At 31.2% G+C, this 12,740-nt stretch overlaps 4 protein-coding genes across 4 annotated transcripts in view; 3 read left to right on the forward strand and 1 right to left on the reverse strand.

Annotated features, from left to right (window-relative positions):
• Positions 1 to 683, forward strand: part of HELRODRAFT_183618 (hypothetical protein) — a gene marked incomplete at both ends in the record, with an annotated part of 2,148 nt that extends 1,465 nt beyond the window's left edge. The window contains one exon of the mRNA XM_009013211.1: positions 56 to 683. Coding sequence (XP_009011459.1) covers positions 56 to 683 — 628 coding nt within the window. The remainder of the gene's footprint in view (positions 1 to 55) is intronic.
• A 2,732-nt stretch (positions 684 to 3,415) lies between these two features.
• On the forward strand, positions 3,416 to 3,769 carry HELRODRAFT_91810 (hypothetical protein; the record flags this gene model as incomplete). The annotated part of the gene is made up of 1 exon (XM_009013212.1): positions 3,416 to 3,769. The coding sequence occupies one exon, from the start codon at positions 3,416 to 3,418 to the stop codon at positions 3,767 to 3,769; it is 354 nt and encodes a 117-aa protein (XP_009011460.1).
• A 5,115-nt stretch (positions 3,770 to 8,884) lies between these two features.
• HELRODRAFT_183620 (hypothetical protein) lies at positions 8,885 to 10,211 on the reverse strand (the record flags this gene model as incomplete). The annotated part of the gene is made up of 3 exons (XM_009013213.1): positions 8,885 to 8,947; positions 9,146 to 9,278; positions 10,063 to 10,211. 3 exons carry the CDS (start codon positions 10,209 to 10,211, stop codon positions 8,885 to 8,887), a joined length of 345 nt encoding a protein of 114 aa, XP_009011461.1.
• Positions 10,212 to 11,392: 1,181 nt separating this feature from the next.
• Positions 11,393 to 12,740, forward strand: part of HELRODRAFT_183621 (hypothetical protein) — a gene marked incomplete at both ends in the record, with an annotated part of 4,840 nt that continues 3,492 nt past the window's right edge. The window contains one exon of the mRNA XM_009013214.1: positions 11,393 to 12,712. Within this exon, the coding sequence (XP_009011462.1) occupies positions 11,393 to 12,712 (1,320 nt within the window). The remainder of the gene's footprint in view (positions 12,713 to 12,740) is intronic.

The raw sequence follows: 12,740 nt of genomic DNA on the forward strand, positions 1-12,740 counted from the left end.
GAGTGTTTGGTCACCACGTTCAGATTAAAGCATGTTTTTTTCATCTGACACAAAGTTCCTGGAGGAAAATTAATGAACTTGGATTAAGTGCGACTTATAAGCAAAATGAAAACATAAGACACTTTGTAGGAATGGTCGATGGGCTCGCCTTTCTACGAATCCAAGATGTGGAAGAAGGGATAATTTATTTGTTAAATAACATCCCAAATAATGATGACGACATAAGAAAATTTGTCAATTATTTTGATGAATTTTATTGTCGTGGAAAATTAAGAATAGTGCCCGGCAATAATCCACTCACCATACTTTTGAGGAGGACACCACCAGTATTTCCCCCTGAACTTTGGAACATGAATGAAATAACAGTTAGTGGGAATGCTCGAACAAACAATATTTGCGAAGGCTGGAACAGTTCTTTTAGGAGTTTAGTGGGCCATTCTAACCCGTCAATTTGGAACTTACTGAGAGCTTTCCAGTTAGACAGATCGATGAATATCAATGCATTTAATCAACTTCAAGAAGGTCGACCAACCTTGAAAAAAACATCTCAACACACAATTAACCATCAACGAAGATTGCGAAACATTTGCAACGATCTGAATAATGAGTTTGTTACCATACCCATAGCTTTACAAGCGATAGGACATACCATACTACTTACAAGAGATTACGATTACATTTAAAAACTCTGTTTTTAATACTTAATTTGCAATGATTTCTCCTGTTTACAATTATACAATGCATCTTTTATTAGTAATTTTATCAATCAATCAAATCAATCAAAATACATTTATGTAGAGCAGTTTCCCAAATTCAATTGCGCTCAAACTAAACTAGCAAAATAAACCACCTCCGTCAAGAAAATAAAATAGGAATAAAAATTGAAATAAAAAAAACACAGCATTTAAAAATACATTAAAGAAAATCATATGATAGAGTAATAACAGTAATAATTTTAGTTTTTAATCGGATTGGGTGATGTTTTTTCCGGGTGAAGTTTTTTCATGGTGATGTTTTATCTGGGTGATGTTTTTTCCGGGTGAATTTTTATCCAGGTGATGTTTTGTCCTCTAACTTTTTTGGGGTGACTTTTTATCCAGGTGATGTTTTTTCCGATTACCGAACGATTTATTTCATTTTCTTGTTTACTTGATCGGCGTTGCACGTTTTATTTGTTTCTTCGTAATTGGTTACTTGTTATTCGGATTTAATTATCAAAAAATTTCGGAAGGAATAATATTTTGTAATAATGGTGAATAAATGTATTGTTCCGTTTTGCCAAGGGAATTATACAATTGAACAAAAAGTACATTCCTTTCGTTTTCCTAAAGATGAACACATGTTTCAAAAATGGATATCTGCAATTCCGAGAAAAGATTGGAAACCTACTTTGCATTCACGAGTAAGCATGATCTATTGAATAAAGTGCATTACCAGGATTTCAGATTTTAACTAAATTCCTTACATTGTTACAAAATTATAATACATTACATAGCTATGTTATTTGTTTTATTATTATTAGTTGTAATGTGAGTGAGTAGCATGTTTTATTGAAATTTATTAATTTTATTATTAATTTAATTTCAAATAATAATTATATTTTTTTTTCTAAGGTATGTGAAAAGCACTTTCCAGCTGAGGCCATCATTACTAAAAAATCTTCATTTGATGCTAAATCTGGAAAGATGATTTTGACTTCTCTCGAGAGGCCAAGATTAAAAAAAGATTCAGTTCCTTCAATATTTCCTGGATGCCCAGACTACTACAGCACATCAGTAACTCTCAGGGTATCGCCGGATAAAAAGAGGCAGCGATGGAAAGTTTGAATATTGACAATGCAATTACAAAAAGTCTGATGGAGCACAGTCAATATTTAACAAAAAACAAAATAAATAGTTTTTCTGAATTGTATTTTTGTTCATTCATTTTAAGTTATAACTGTGTTGCGTTCCCTTTTCTAGTTATCTCATTGGTCGTTCACTTACAGCTGTGTTGCGTTCTCTTTTTTAGTTATCTCATTGGTCGTTGTTTATGTGCATTCTCTTTTTCATACATATCTCTCGCATTTATAATGTGTTTTCAATTGCGTTGTAGGCACTGTCGCAGGATTTTGCCTAAATTTTAATATATTTATTTAATATAAATTTATTTTAATAAATTTATTTTACTATTTATTAACTCAATATATTACTATGTTAACATATTTAGATACAAAATAAACAATTTAAAATTCTTCTATTTTAATCTCAATCAATTTTCTGCATATTATAGGAGGCGCTTTTGTAACTCTCTATTAGAGAAAGTGATGTAAACAATCGTAAATGTAAACAAATTTTAACATTGTAGGTCTGAAACTCAACGATTGCTTTTAAAAGTTTAAAATTATTAAAATTTATTAAAGAAGAGGAGAATAAAACTAAATGTTGCAAAATTAACCTAGTCTCTATTTTAACTCTTTTTTTTACGCTTTTGGGGCTTACCCAGTACTGATCTCAGATTTTGCCCGTGGCAATTTTCAAACTCATTTGGAAATGTACACATGCAGCACGTGGACTAAAATAAAAGCAATGCAGAATCCCCGTCTATGTCCATGCACATGGACACTATGAATTAATATTAAATAATCTGAAGTAGAAAATTTGTCCAAGACATACAACATATCTGAACTGTTCTAATACTATTTAAAAATGATTATTACACAATAAAATACAAAATTTTGCGCTGTAATACTTTAAAAAAGGACAAAAAACGGCCACAAACCTATCGGTCTTCCGTAAAAACCTCTCGGTGTAAAAGCCGCCATTCTGGGATATTCCGGTGAAACAAAGAAATGAAAATTGTTTATAAAACACGTCTACAATTATGGAAAACCATTTTTATAACTAACTTCTGAAAATTTTTATAAGCGGATTTTCTCATCGTCCATGCATGTAAACTCTGGAACCGAGAAGACTAGTAAGGTTTGTCAACGTTAGCAATTTGTGCTAATGGATCTATCAAAACAATGTTTAAAATAAATAAAACCTATTCCATTTTTACAATAGAAATTTTAACAAGAAACAAAGCTGGAATGATGGCAGAGGATGAAAACCGAGTCAAAAACTTTTCTGAACTAGGAAATATATCATTGAAACTCTCATCCAAGATGGATCTTAATAAATCTGTAGTGGTCAAAGCAATGAAATTAATTGCAGATGAAATTGTGAATGGAAATGAAATCATAACAAACAGAACCTGCAAAGTTAAAGATAAGGAAAAGGAGGATGAACCAACAGATGAAATAAGAGTCAGAAATCAAAAAATGGAAAAAAAACAAACGAAATTGCATAATGAAACTGTGAAAAAATTGTTTCGCTTCAACTAATTTGGTCCAAACAGCTAACAAAAAATGCAATGTGATGGCAGATAGATATTTATGCCTATAGCCGACGTAGATTATGGAACGACGTCGAAAGAATTAGAAGAACATTTTGTGACCTGTGGTCCAATTAAACGGACTACTATTTTATGCGACAAATTCAGTGGTAAACCTAAAAGATTTGCTTTTTTGGAGTTCTTAAAAAAAGAGTCTTTAGTTCTAGCCAGCGAGTTGAACAGGTCAATGATCAATGGAGACGCCAGACGGAGGCCGAAAGGTGCAGCAGGTAGAGGCCAAACTCTACAGATATTCTCAACCTGTTTTGATCAGTACCCTCTTGTAAACGAAAGTTTATACAGAGGTAGAGGTCACAGGAGGTCGATGAGAGGTTGCCGATACACTCCTTATTGAAACACAAATATTCAGATTGTACGTCGTTGAATTTTAAAGCTAATTTGTGATAAGAGAATAATTTTTAGTTGTGTTCTTCTGTTTATTGAATGAAATTAACTTAAGGTTTATTCAGCCTTAAAATTGTTAACAGCTTGGAAATTAATATACTTTTTGTGATACAACGCTGAAAATTTACGTTACATTTTTATTTGTAATTGTTAAAATTGCTTAATAATAATCTTCATTCCTAGTTATAAGTTGTTCAAATTACTGAAAAATTTAAAAGCATATGTTGTTGTCAAAAAACGTTTAGTAACCAAATTGGAAGTGTTGTTTTTTATAAGAGATAAATCATTGAATGGAGTTAGTAAAAATTGATTTTTTGCGTTTTGGGACCAGACAAACCACGAGTCAGATGCCTAAAACCTTAGCCCGGGTAAGCTTGAACAAAAAGAAGGTGTGTCAACTTTTTACGAAATTAAATAACAGACCACGCTATAATTCACAGTTCGACTTCATCATCCCACCACCAACTCAACTCCACAACTCCAACCTCTCCTTCCTACTACGAAATCCTTCGTTCCTTATACATCCATTAGTCTGTAAAAGGTGATTCACATTCACAGAAGGTAAAACAAGCGATAAACAATAACTTTTATAATTCAATTGTAAAATAATAATATTTTCTGTTGAATATAACCAAATATTGGTGAGTTTTGTAAACAAAAAAACCCACTAAGTTTATCATCAAAATTTACAGAAAAACGTGCGAAAAGCAAGTTTAAAAATAAAGAAGCAAATTTCATTTAATCGTGATTACCACCATGATGTCAAACATGTGGAGTGCATAGATTGAAAAACCTTTTGTTGTCTATGTCTATTATATTGAAAATGTTGTCTTTGCACATTTGAATGTTTACACTTTGACAGCTTCAACGGCTGAGTGGTAATAACAAGATTTTTTAAGCAACTGTTTGTTGTTTTTTTTTGTTTTCTATAAACAGAATTGTTTGCATCTGCCTCAGTTCCTCTTCAACATTGTCATTTTGTTAATAGACCAAAAATTTGCCACCATCATGAAAAAACTTGCCCGAAATTTGTTAAAAATTTATGACCCCAACATGAAATTTTTGGCTCTCACAAACAACTAACAAATATAAGCCAAATTTTTGTAATAAGCATATTGCTGATGAATTTACAATGAAAAATTTTTTAAAAAGTTTTATTATGTCTTTTTTTGAAACTAATTTTAAAATTTCAATTATTACAATGACAATAAACATGAATGGAAACATGAACATACTAAAACCTAAAATAACTTGCAGGAAGCTATTAATAAAACTGAACAATGAAAAATAATTAAGTATGCAAATTTTATTAGAAAATTTGCAACTTTCAACATTCAACGTGACTAAAATGAATTTTCCATCATGTTGGTCTTTTCAATGTAAATGGCGTATCGATTTAAATTTATGTTAAATATTGTCTTGTATTTGTAGTTTTTTTAATTTTTCAATATCGCTTTTCGGAGATCATTTCTCCATGAACCAAAGATAAAACAAATTATTGAAATGAAGTTCGAAATAATAAAGAAAAATTGTTTTCTTGTTCAAGTTTGGCTTGAAAGTCGATTCATTTTTTTTAATAGTTATTATGTATTGGAGAAATTTGTTTTGACTTTATTGCATATAATTGTATTTTTTTATTTTCAACTTTTCTTGTATAATTTTTGAAAATTAGTGAGAATGTTGTCTTTTAAATGTTAAAAACTATTAATACAACTATCATACAGTTTATAATATATTGTTATGTCAGCAAAGGTTTATTTAAGACTAATTTTTCACTAATCAAAAAGTCGATATTTTTGTATTAATATAATTTAATTAAAATTCATTAAAGTTTTAAAAAATATTCACCATCCACTTTGGTACAATAATTCCCAAACAATTTTTGACAGTTCTGCTATCGTTCAGCGTGATGCATTGCGAATACAGAGAACATTACTACAGAGATTATGACCAGACCTATTACACCCATGGCTTGGATGTTTTGGTTCTGTCTGCAGATGAAGCGAAGTATCATTGTGCTACAAAAGGGGGAGGTCGCCTGCCAGATGACGAGGGACGTGCTACTCTATTCTTCATGAAATTTTCTGAAGAGGGTAGAGAGATTTTGGTTTATTTCAACCGATTAAAAAATTGACTCAACTGAAACAATTTTTTTAGTTTAGTGTTTTAACATTCAATGAGAGAGTATTAAATGAGAGAAATCATATTTTAATTGATTGTGATATGTAAAGGTCAACCATCATATATATATTTAATTTCAGAAAAAGATTATGGATTTTTTGCCCTAGCACCTCGATTTGACCATGGCCAAATAGTGTTTCAAAAAAGCAACTGCGTTGAGTGTGATTTTCGCCAATACCACCCTAGAGGAGATCAAACCTATGGCGTCATTTGCATGAAAAGTAAGCTCTTTACGAACGTATTGAAGATGATTTTGTGTATGAATATTTGAATCATTTGCTTCTTAAATTGAACATCCAATTAAATCCATTCTCACTACATTGCTCATAGACTTAATGATAACAACACTTTTATAGATAATGATAAATATATATCAAAATCAAAAAATCAAAATCAAATCAAATTTTATTCAATCAATCCAAATTAATAACAATTAGGTAATGATTAGGAGACCAAAGCTAAAAGAAAACAAAATTCTTGTGTCGCAGGCCACCGTTCACAAATTGTTCATTCTAACACAATTTTTAAGTAAATTTATAATTCATGACCAAATTAACATAATGCACAATGTGCAAAATAATGCACAGAATAACAAGCATGTTGTTCTGCTGTTACATCAAAAGAACATGTGTACTTACATACACATACACATATGTATTCATCATTACACACGCGTAGCCACTCATGCAGGTATATTTACATTAACTCAAAGACAAAACGCCACATATTCCATAAGGTTCTTGGATATATCGAATTGAAAAAAACAACAGAAGAGTCATCTATTTCGATTTAATTCATTTACTTACTTAATGTTCAAAGGAAAAGTTCCCTGTCTGTCTATCAATCATAAGCCATCTCTGTTTCTTGTGTTGACCTTTTAAAAAGGAATTAATAATAAAAATTATAATTTAATAAATGATAACAACAACAACAATAATAATAATAATAATTTGTATAATAATAATAGTAGTAATAATATTAACAAATAGATGAAATACGTGATAAAAATTTATAAATAATCAAATTTTCGTCATAATGCATCAATATAATTATTCATGAATTTTTTTCTAACATTTTATAATTATTCAGGAGGCAAATTAACTACTACTACGATTGCAACTATTACTACTACGGCTGCTACTACTAATACTACAGCTGCTACGACTAATACTACAGCTGCTACTACTAATATTACAGCTGCTACTACTAAAAATACTGCTGCTGCTGCTACTACTACTACTACTACTATTACTACTACTAAAAAGGCAGCATCAACAAAGTCAAAGACGATTTCAGGTTACAATAATTTTGAACGCCTCCTGCATGTAAATTTTTTGTGGTGTATAAATTTATTGTTATATTTATTTATGACTCAATAATTAAAGGCGCCTGGTCTTGCTATTGCAATGACTGGGTTCGAATACAAAGAGATCCCCGCCTATCATATGCAATATGTATGATGCGTGGTTTGCACGCGTATTCATATACGCTGTGTGTGTTTGTCGTTGAAACCTCTGAAGCTAACGCAATAGAGAGAGTAACCTTTAACCTTTTATTACTATTATAAAATTATGAAATTATTCTTGATTATTTTATTATTATTATTATTATTATTATTATTATTATTATTATTATTATTATTATTATTATAGTAGTACAGTACTACAGCAATAGAGCAGTACTTCATATTTTTATTAGGGTCGGAATTGTCATTTCAGTAGCGCACCTCTATTCTAAACCCAGAAGTGCTCCCCGAAAAGCGGGCTACAGAAAAGCCTTGTTAAAAATTCTTTGAGAACATTTTTCTTCCTAAATTACATCCATCACGTCGTCAGATAGTCTTTTCTAGACTTTTGCTGAAGCCACAGAGAGACGACGTCTTTGTTGTTTTCTGCTCTGAAATTTGAAACAACAAGTTTTTTTTTAGTTGAAATTCTGAGCTTTTGCTCAAAAGGTTCTCTATCAGTTGTTGTAAATATTGAGGACCTTACCCCATCAGACTTGTTATTATTGCAGTTGCTGTTTGTTGTTTGCTATTTTTATTCGATAGAACATTTATCTGTTTGCAATCTTTCAATTAAACGTTTGAAATATTTTTCCGTTAATTTCAGAGGTTTTTTTAATATACGTGAGGAATAAATCGTCTGCATCCGCGATCAAATACATCAGCCCGGATAAGAAAGGTTATACATGTCGTTAAGAAATAACTTATTTTAAATATATAAAATAATATTGCATTACAAAACATTACATCAGCAGTACTTTAATTAAAAATATAATAACTTAGCAATATATTTACAATTTGAAATTTCGTTCACCAATAAGAAGCTTTTAAGTTGAACAATTTCTAAGAGTCCAAACTGTCCAATTTTTTATATTCTCTTATGTTATTAATATAATAACATTAAACATCATCAGCATATTAGTAACGTTACATTAATATTAACATCATCACATCAACACCACATCAACATCACATTCGCATCAACATATTTTTTGCAGTCTTGATGTCATTAGGAATGATCCTATCACAGCTTGTCATCAGCGTCATTGTCAGTTTCTATTTTGAATGAAATATGAAAAGAGAAAGATAAAGGGTGATTGTATGGGATAAATTATTTTGTCAGATTTTGTTAAATAAGCTAGGTAACGGGTAGTTATTAACTATAAACAGTTAACTGGCATTTATTATATACTAACTACATTATTCTTTAAAGATTTTAATAACTAGCCATTCATCTAACTAGAAAAAATTACAATTTTCGAGTTTTGAACATAAAATTTCACATAAAGACAACAATAAAAGATTTAATAAGAATTAAGATTTAAGACAAGAATTAATAAACAATTAAATTGTTTATTAATTCACACATGAAATTTGTTATTATGGGTCAAAATGTTCTCGTATGATTATAACTATTTTCGATGAAATGAAACACAACATAACCTGCGTTGTATTACGTCAAGTTAATAATTTTTAGACTGAATAAAAATTGATTTTATGTAAAAAACAGAAAAACAAAATTAAAAAAATATTCTCTTATCACGGTTTAATGTTAAAGTTCAACGTCATAAAATCCAAACGGTCGTGTTTCAATAAGGAGTGTATCGACAACTTCTACCTCTGTATAAATATAATAATAACCCTCTGTATAATAAGAGGGTACTGATCATACATGTTGAAAGCATCTGTGCATTTTTTCTTGTCTTTACACTTCGACTTTGGCTGAATAAGTAAGAGATTGTATACTTCATGTACTCGTATTGGCCAACCGTACCTGCAGGTTCAAATTGGCATATTCTCACTCTAGTATATATTTACGTAAATGTGTTTCAGTGAATTGCATAAAAATGATCTTGGTTTCAAATATTTGCTATTGAGATAGAAATCACACTAAGTCAGTGTTTTAACTCGAGCTTCTGATGAGTTGGGAGTTAGGATGAGTATCATAAGGCCATAAAGAACAAAACGTGTCTAGTCAAAATGAGCAAAGTGTTCACAGTAATGGTCCTTTGGTCGGAATGATATATGATATACTTAATGTACTTTTGCTGGCTAACCGTTTCTTCAGTAGCAGGCTGTCCAATTTTTACCTATCTCTCTTTTGTATATATATATATATATATACATATATATATTTATATATATATATATAGAATAATAATATATATATAATCTACAGGATTGCTTTTAATATTTTCAGAAATTTGTTTAAGTTTTAAGTTTTAGAATTTTTGTTGCAGTCAAGGTTTTAAAAATTAAAAATTTCCTCTCAGAAAATAAAAAAAATTTCTAGAACAAATTATAATTTTTAATTATCCGAATCTCTATATAATCAAGAAATTAATTTTCAAATTTTTATTAAAGTTCTTTCATTATAATTCTTTAAGGTTGGTTATGCAGGTTTCTTGAAATCAAAACAAAAATGGATTTAAAGAAAATTTTACGATATTCAAAACCATGAACTTATATAAAAACATTTAGAATCCTCTTTTGAATGTTGTTTTTGAATGTTTTTTTTGAAATTCAGCTAACTCTCCACTTCACCGAAACGCATGTACCTCTTGGTAATTTTCAGGTCTCGTTTTTCAATCACTGTTTCGTCCTCACCACTAACATCGTTGCCACAATCACCATCTTTGTACTCACCATCTTCATCATCTTGGTTGTTGTCGGTGTTGGTACTTTGCTTAAGTCGTTGATGCTCCATGATAGTGTCATCATTTGGTTGGTCGGTGTCGTCCAAGGTATCTGAAAGTTTGTTTGTTTGTTTGTTTGTCTATTTGTTGAAGATTTTGGTTGTGGTGATAAAAAGTGATTGTAACTTCCCCCTACTGTGTTTTTGTTTTCGTTGATATAAATGTTAAAAATTTCTTTAAAATCAATTCTCAAAAATAACAGCAAGGCAAAGCATGTCTGCAAGCTTAAATGCTCACATATTGTATATAAAGCATGTGATTGGCGACGATCAATTGCGTTCGAACATAGTTACTGCAACATTGGGACCGGCTTCTTTACACATTACGCTATCCTAATGTCATAATATTTCAAAATTTTATGGTTAAAATTTTGTTAAACAAGAAAAAATAATATTTCAAATTTAAATCAACCAACTATTCTATGATCATTTGCATTTTCAATATGTAATTTACATATCATTGTTGCATAAATTCACGACTACATTTTGCCCAAATTTACATTTGAAACATGAACTCATATACATTCATAATTTTCGCACTTTTCCTACAAATATTTTCAAATTTGTTATAGAAATTATTATCAAATCATCTTTGAGGAAGAAAAAATAATATTATTCTATTTGTTATATTATTATTAAATTTTTACATTATATAATATTATATTATTATAAAATTTAAAATAACATATGTAATGGAAATTGTTCCATTACATGATCACGTGGAATAAGTACTAGCACAAAGCACGTGTGCTTACCTAGGAGAGAGCGCCGTATGGTCACGTGGGTCGATTACTAGACCAAAGTACAAGCGCTTACCTAGGAGAGAGAACCGTGCATGCCTATAAATAGCCTACGCAAATAAGTTAGCTTTTTTTCCTTTATGTGGCTCTTGGGTCGGAGTTGACGTTAGTAAAATTGAGTATTGTATTGTTGCATTTTCATTACTTTGGTTTATTCGAATAATTATTTAGTTAGGTTTTAATAAAGGAAGATTAATAATATATCTGTCGTTGTGTTTAGTTAATATCGAACCCGTTACATTGGTACCAGAAGTGGGGTAGTTATTTAATTGGTGATTAATTAAATAACTAATAGGACGTTTTGACATTTATATAAAAAGATTAATTAAATACTTAGTTATAAGTTGTTACATTTGTTGTACGTTTGTTGTAAGTTGAGAATTCAGAATTATAATGGATCGATTGACGAAGATGAAACAACAAAAATTACAACGTCTGTCGAACGAACAAATAACAAGGAAGCTACTGAAGAGATCAATCGACGAAGCCAGTGTACGATTGATGAGCCGATCACAGCTGTTAGAAACGTGGGCAACAATTTTGGCGGACAGCGCTGATTCTCCATGCAGTGTTGCGGCGGAGGGCGCTGTGTCGAAAGATGCTGAAGGTGGATTGACCTTATACGAAAGGAAACAGTTAGAAATGGAGTATAGGCTTCGAGAAGCGGAGATTGGTAGACAAAGAGAAAAAGATGAGAGGGAATATAAGCTCAAAGAAGCAGAGATGGCCAGACAGCGTGAAAGAGATGAAGCAGAGATGGCCAGACAGCGTGAAAGAGATGAAGCCGAATTCAGGCTTAAGAGTCAAGAATTAGAAATTCGACGACTAGAGGTAGAAGGTATGAATAATCGAAAAGTGGCCAATGATGCTAGTGAGGATAATAACACGATAAAACTAATGCAACAGACTCGATTTTTCGCGGAGTCGTTAAAACATCTGATAGGAACGTGTCCGTTAGAGCCAAGAGATATTCCTGCATTCTTTGAACACGTAGAGAAAATTTTTCGAAACTATCACGTAGACGGAGAAATTAAAGCCAATTTGTTGATAATGAGTTTGAACGAAAAGGCCAAAACGTGGTTACATACTATTTCCGCCGACGGTCTGAAGGATTATAGCGAAATTAAAAGACTCATTCTGCAGGAGTTCAGGTTAAACCCGACAAAATTGAGAGATGAATTCTTTGCCCTGAGAAGACAGAAAAGCGAATCGTACACGAGTTTCGGGGCGAAATTATACGGCACGCTGAACCACTATTTTCAAAGCCGTAACATTACGGGATTAGAAGATGCAATGAAATTGATATGTGCAGATAGAATGAAAGAGTTGCTATCAAGACATACTCTGGAATTTATTTTGTCACAAGAGCAAGCAGCTTCCTGGATGAGTCCTGACGTGTTGGCACAAACGATCGACAAATATGAAACTGCCATGAACATGAAAGTTTCGAGCGACAATACATGTATGCCGGAGAGTATCAATCAGATACAATCATTTCGAGAAAATGAGCACCAGATGTATAGAAGTAGCAACAACAAATCAGCTTCACCCAAACAAACCTGCTTTTCTTGCGGGAAGATTGGTCATATTGCAAAGCACTGTACATGGAAAAATAGAATTACACCTACGGCCACTAGAAACGTCATGCGCTGTGAGACGGACAAAAAAACGCAGAGACCAGTTGAAATCGAATCACCAATAAGAACAAAGGAAGTTGTCATTGAAGCAAACAAATTTTATG

This window comes from Helobdella robusta (genome assembly GCF_000326865.2).
Source record: "Helobdella robusta unplaced genomic scaffold HELROscaffold_112, whole genome shotgun sequence".
Taxonomy (NCBI): domain Eukaryota; kingdom Metazoa; phylum Annelida; class Clitellata; order Rhynchobdellida; family Glossiphoniidae; genus Helobdella; species Helobdella robusta.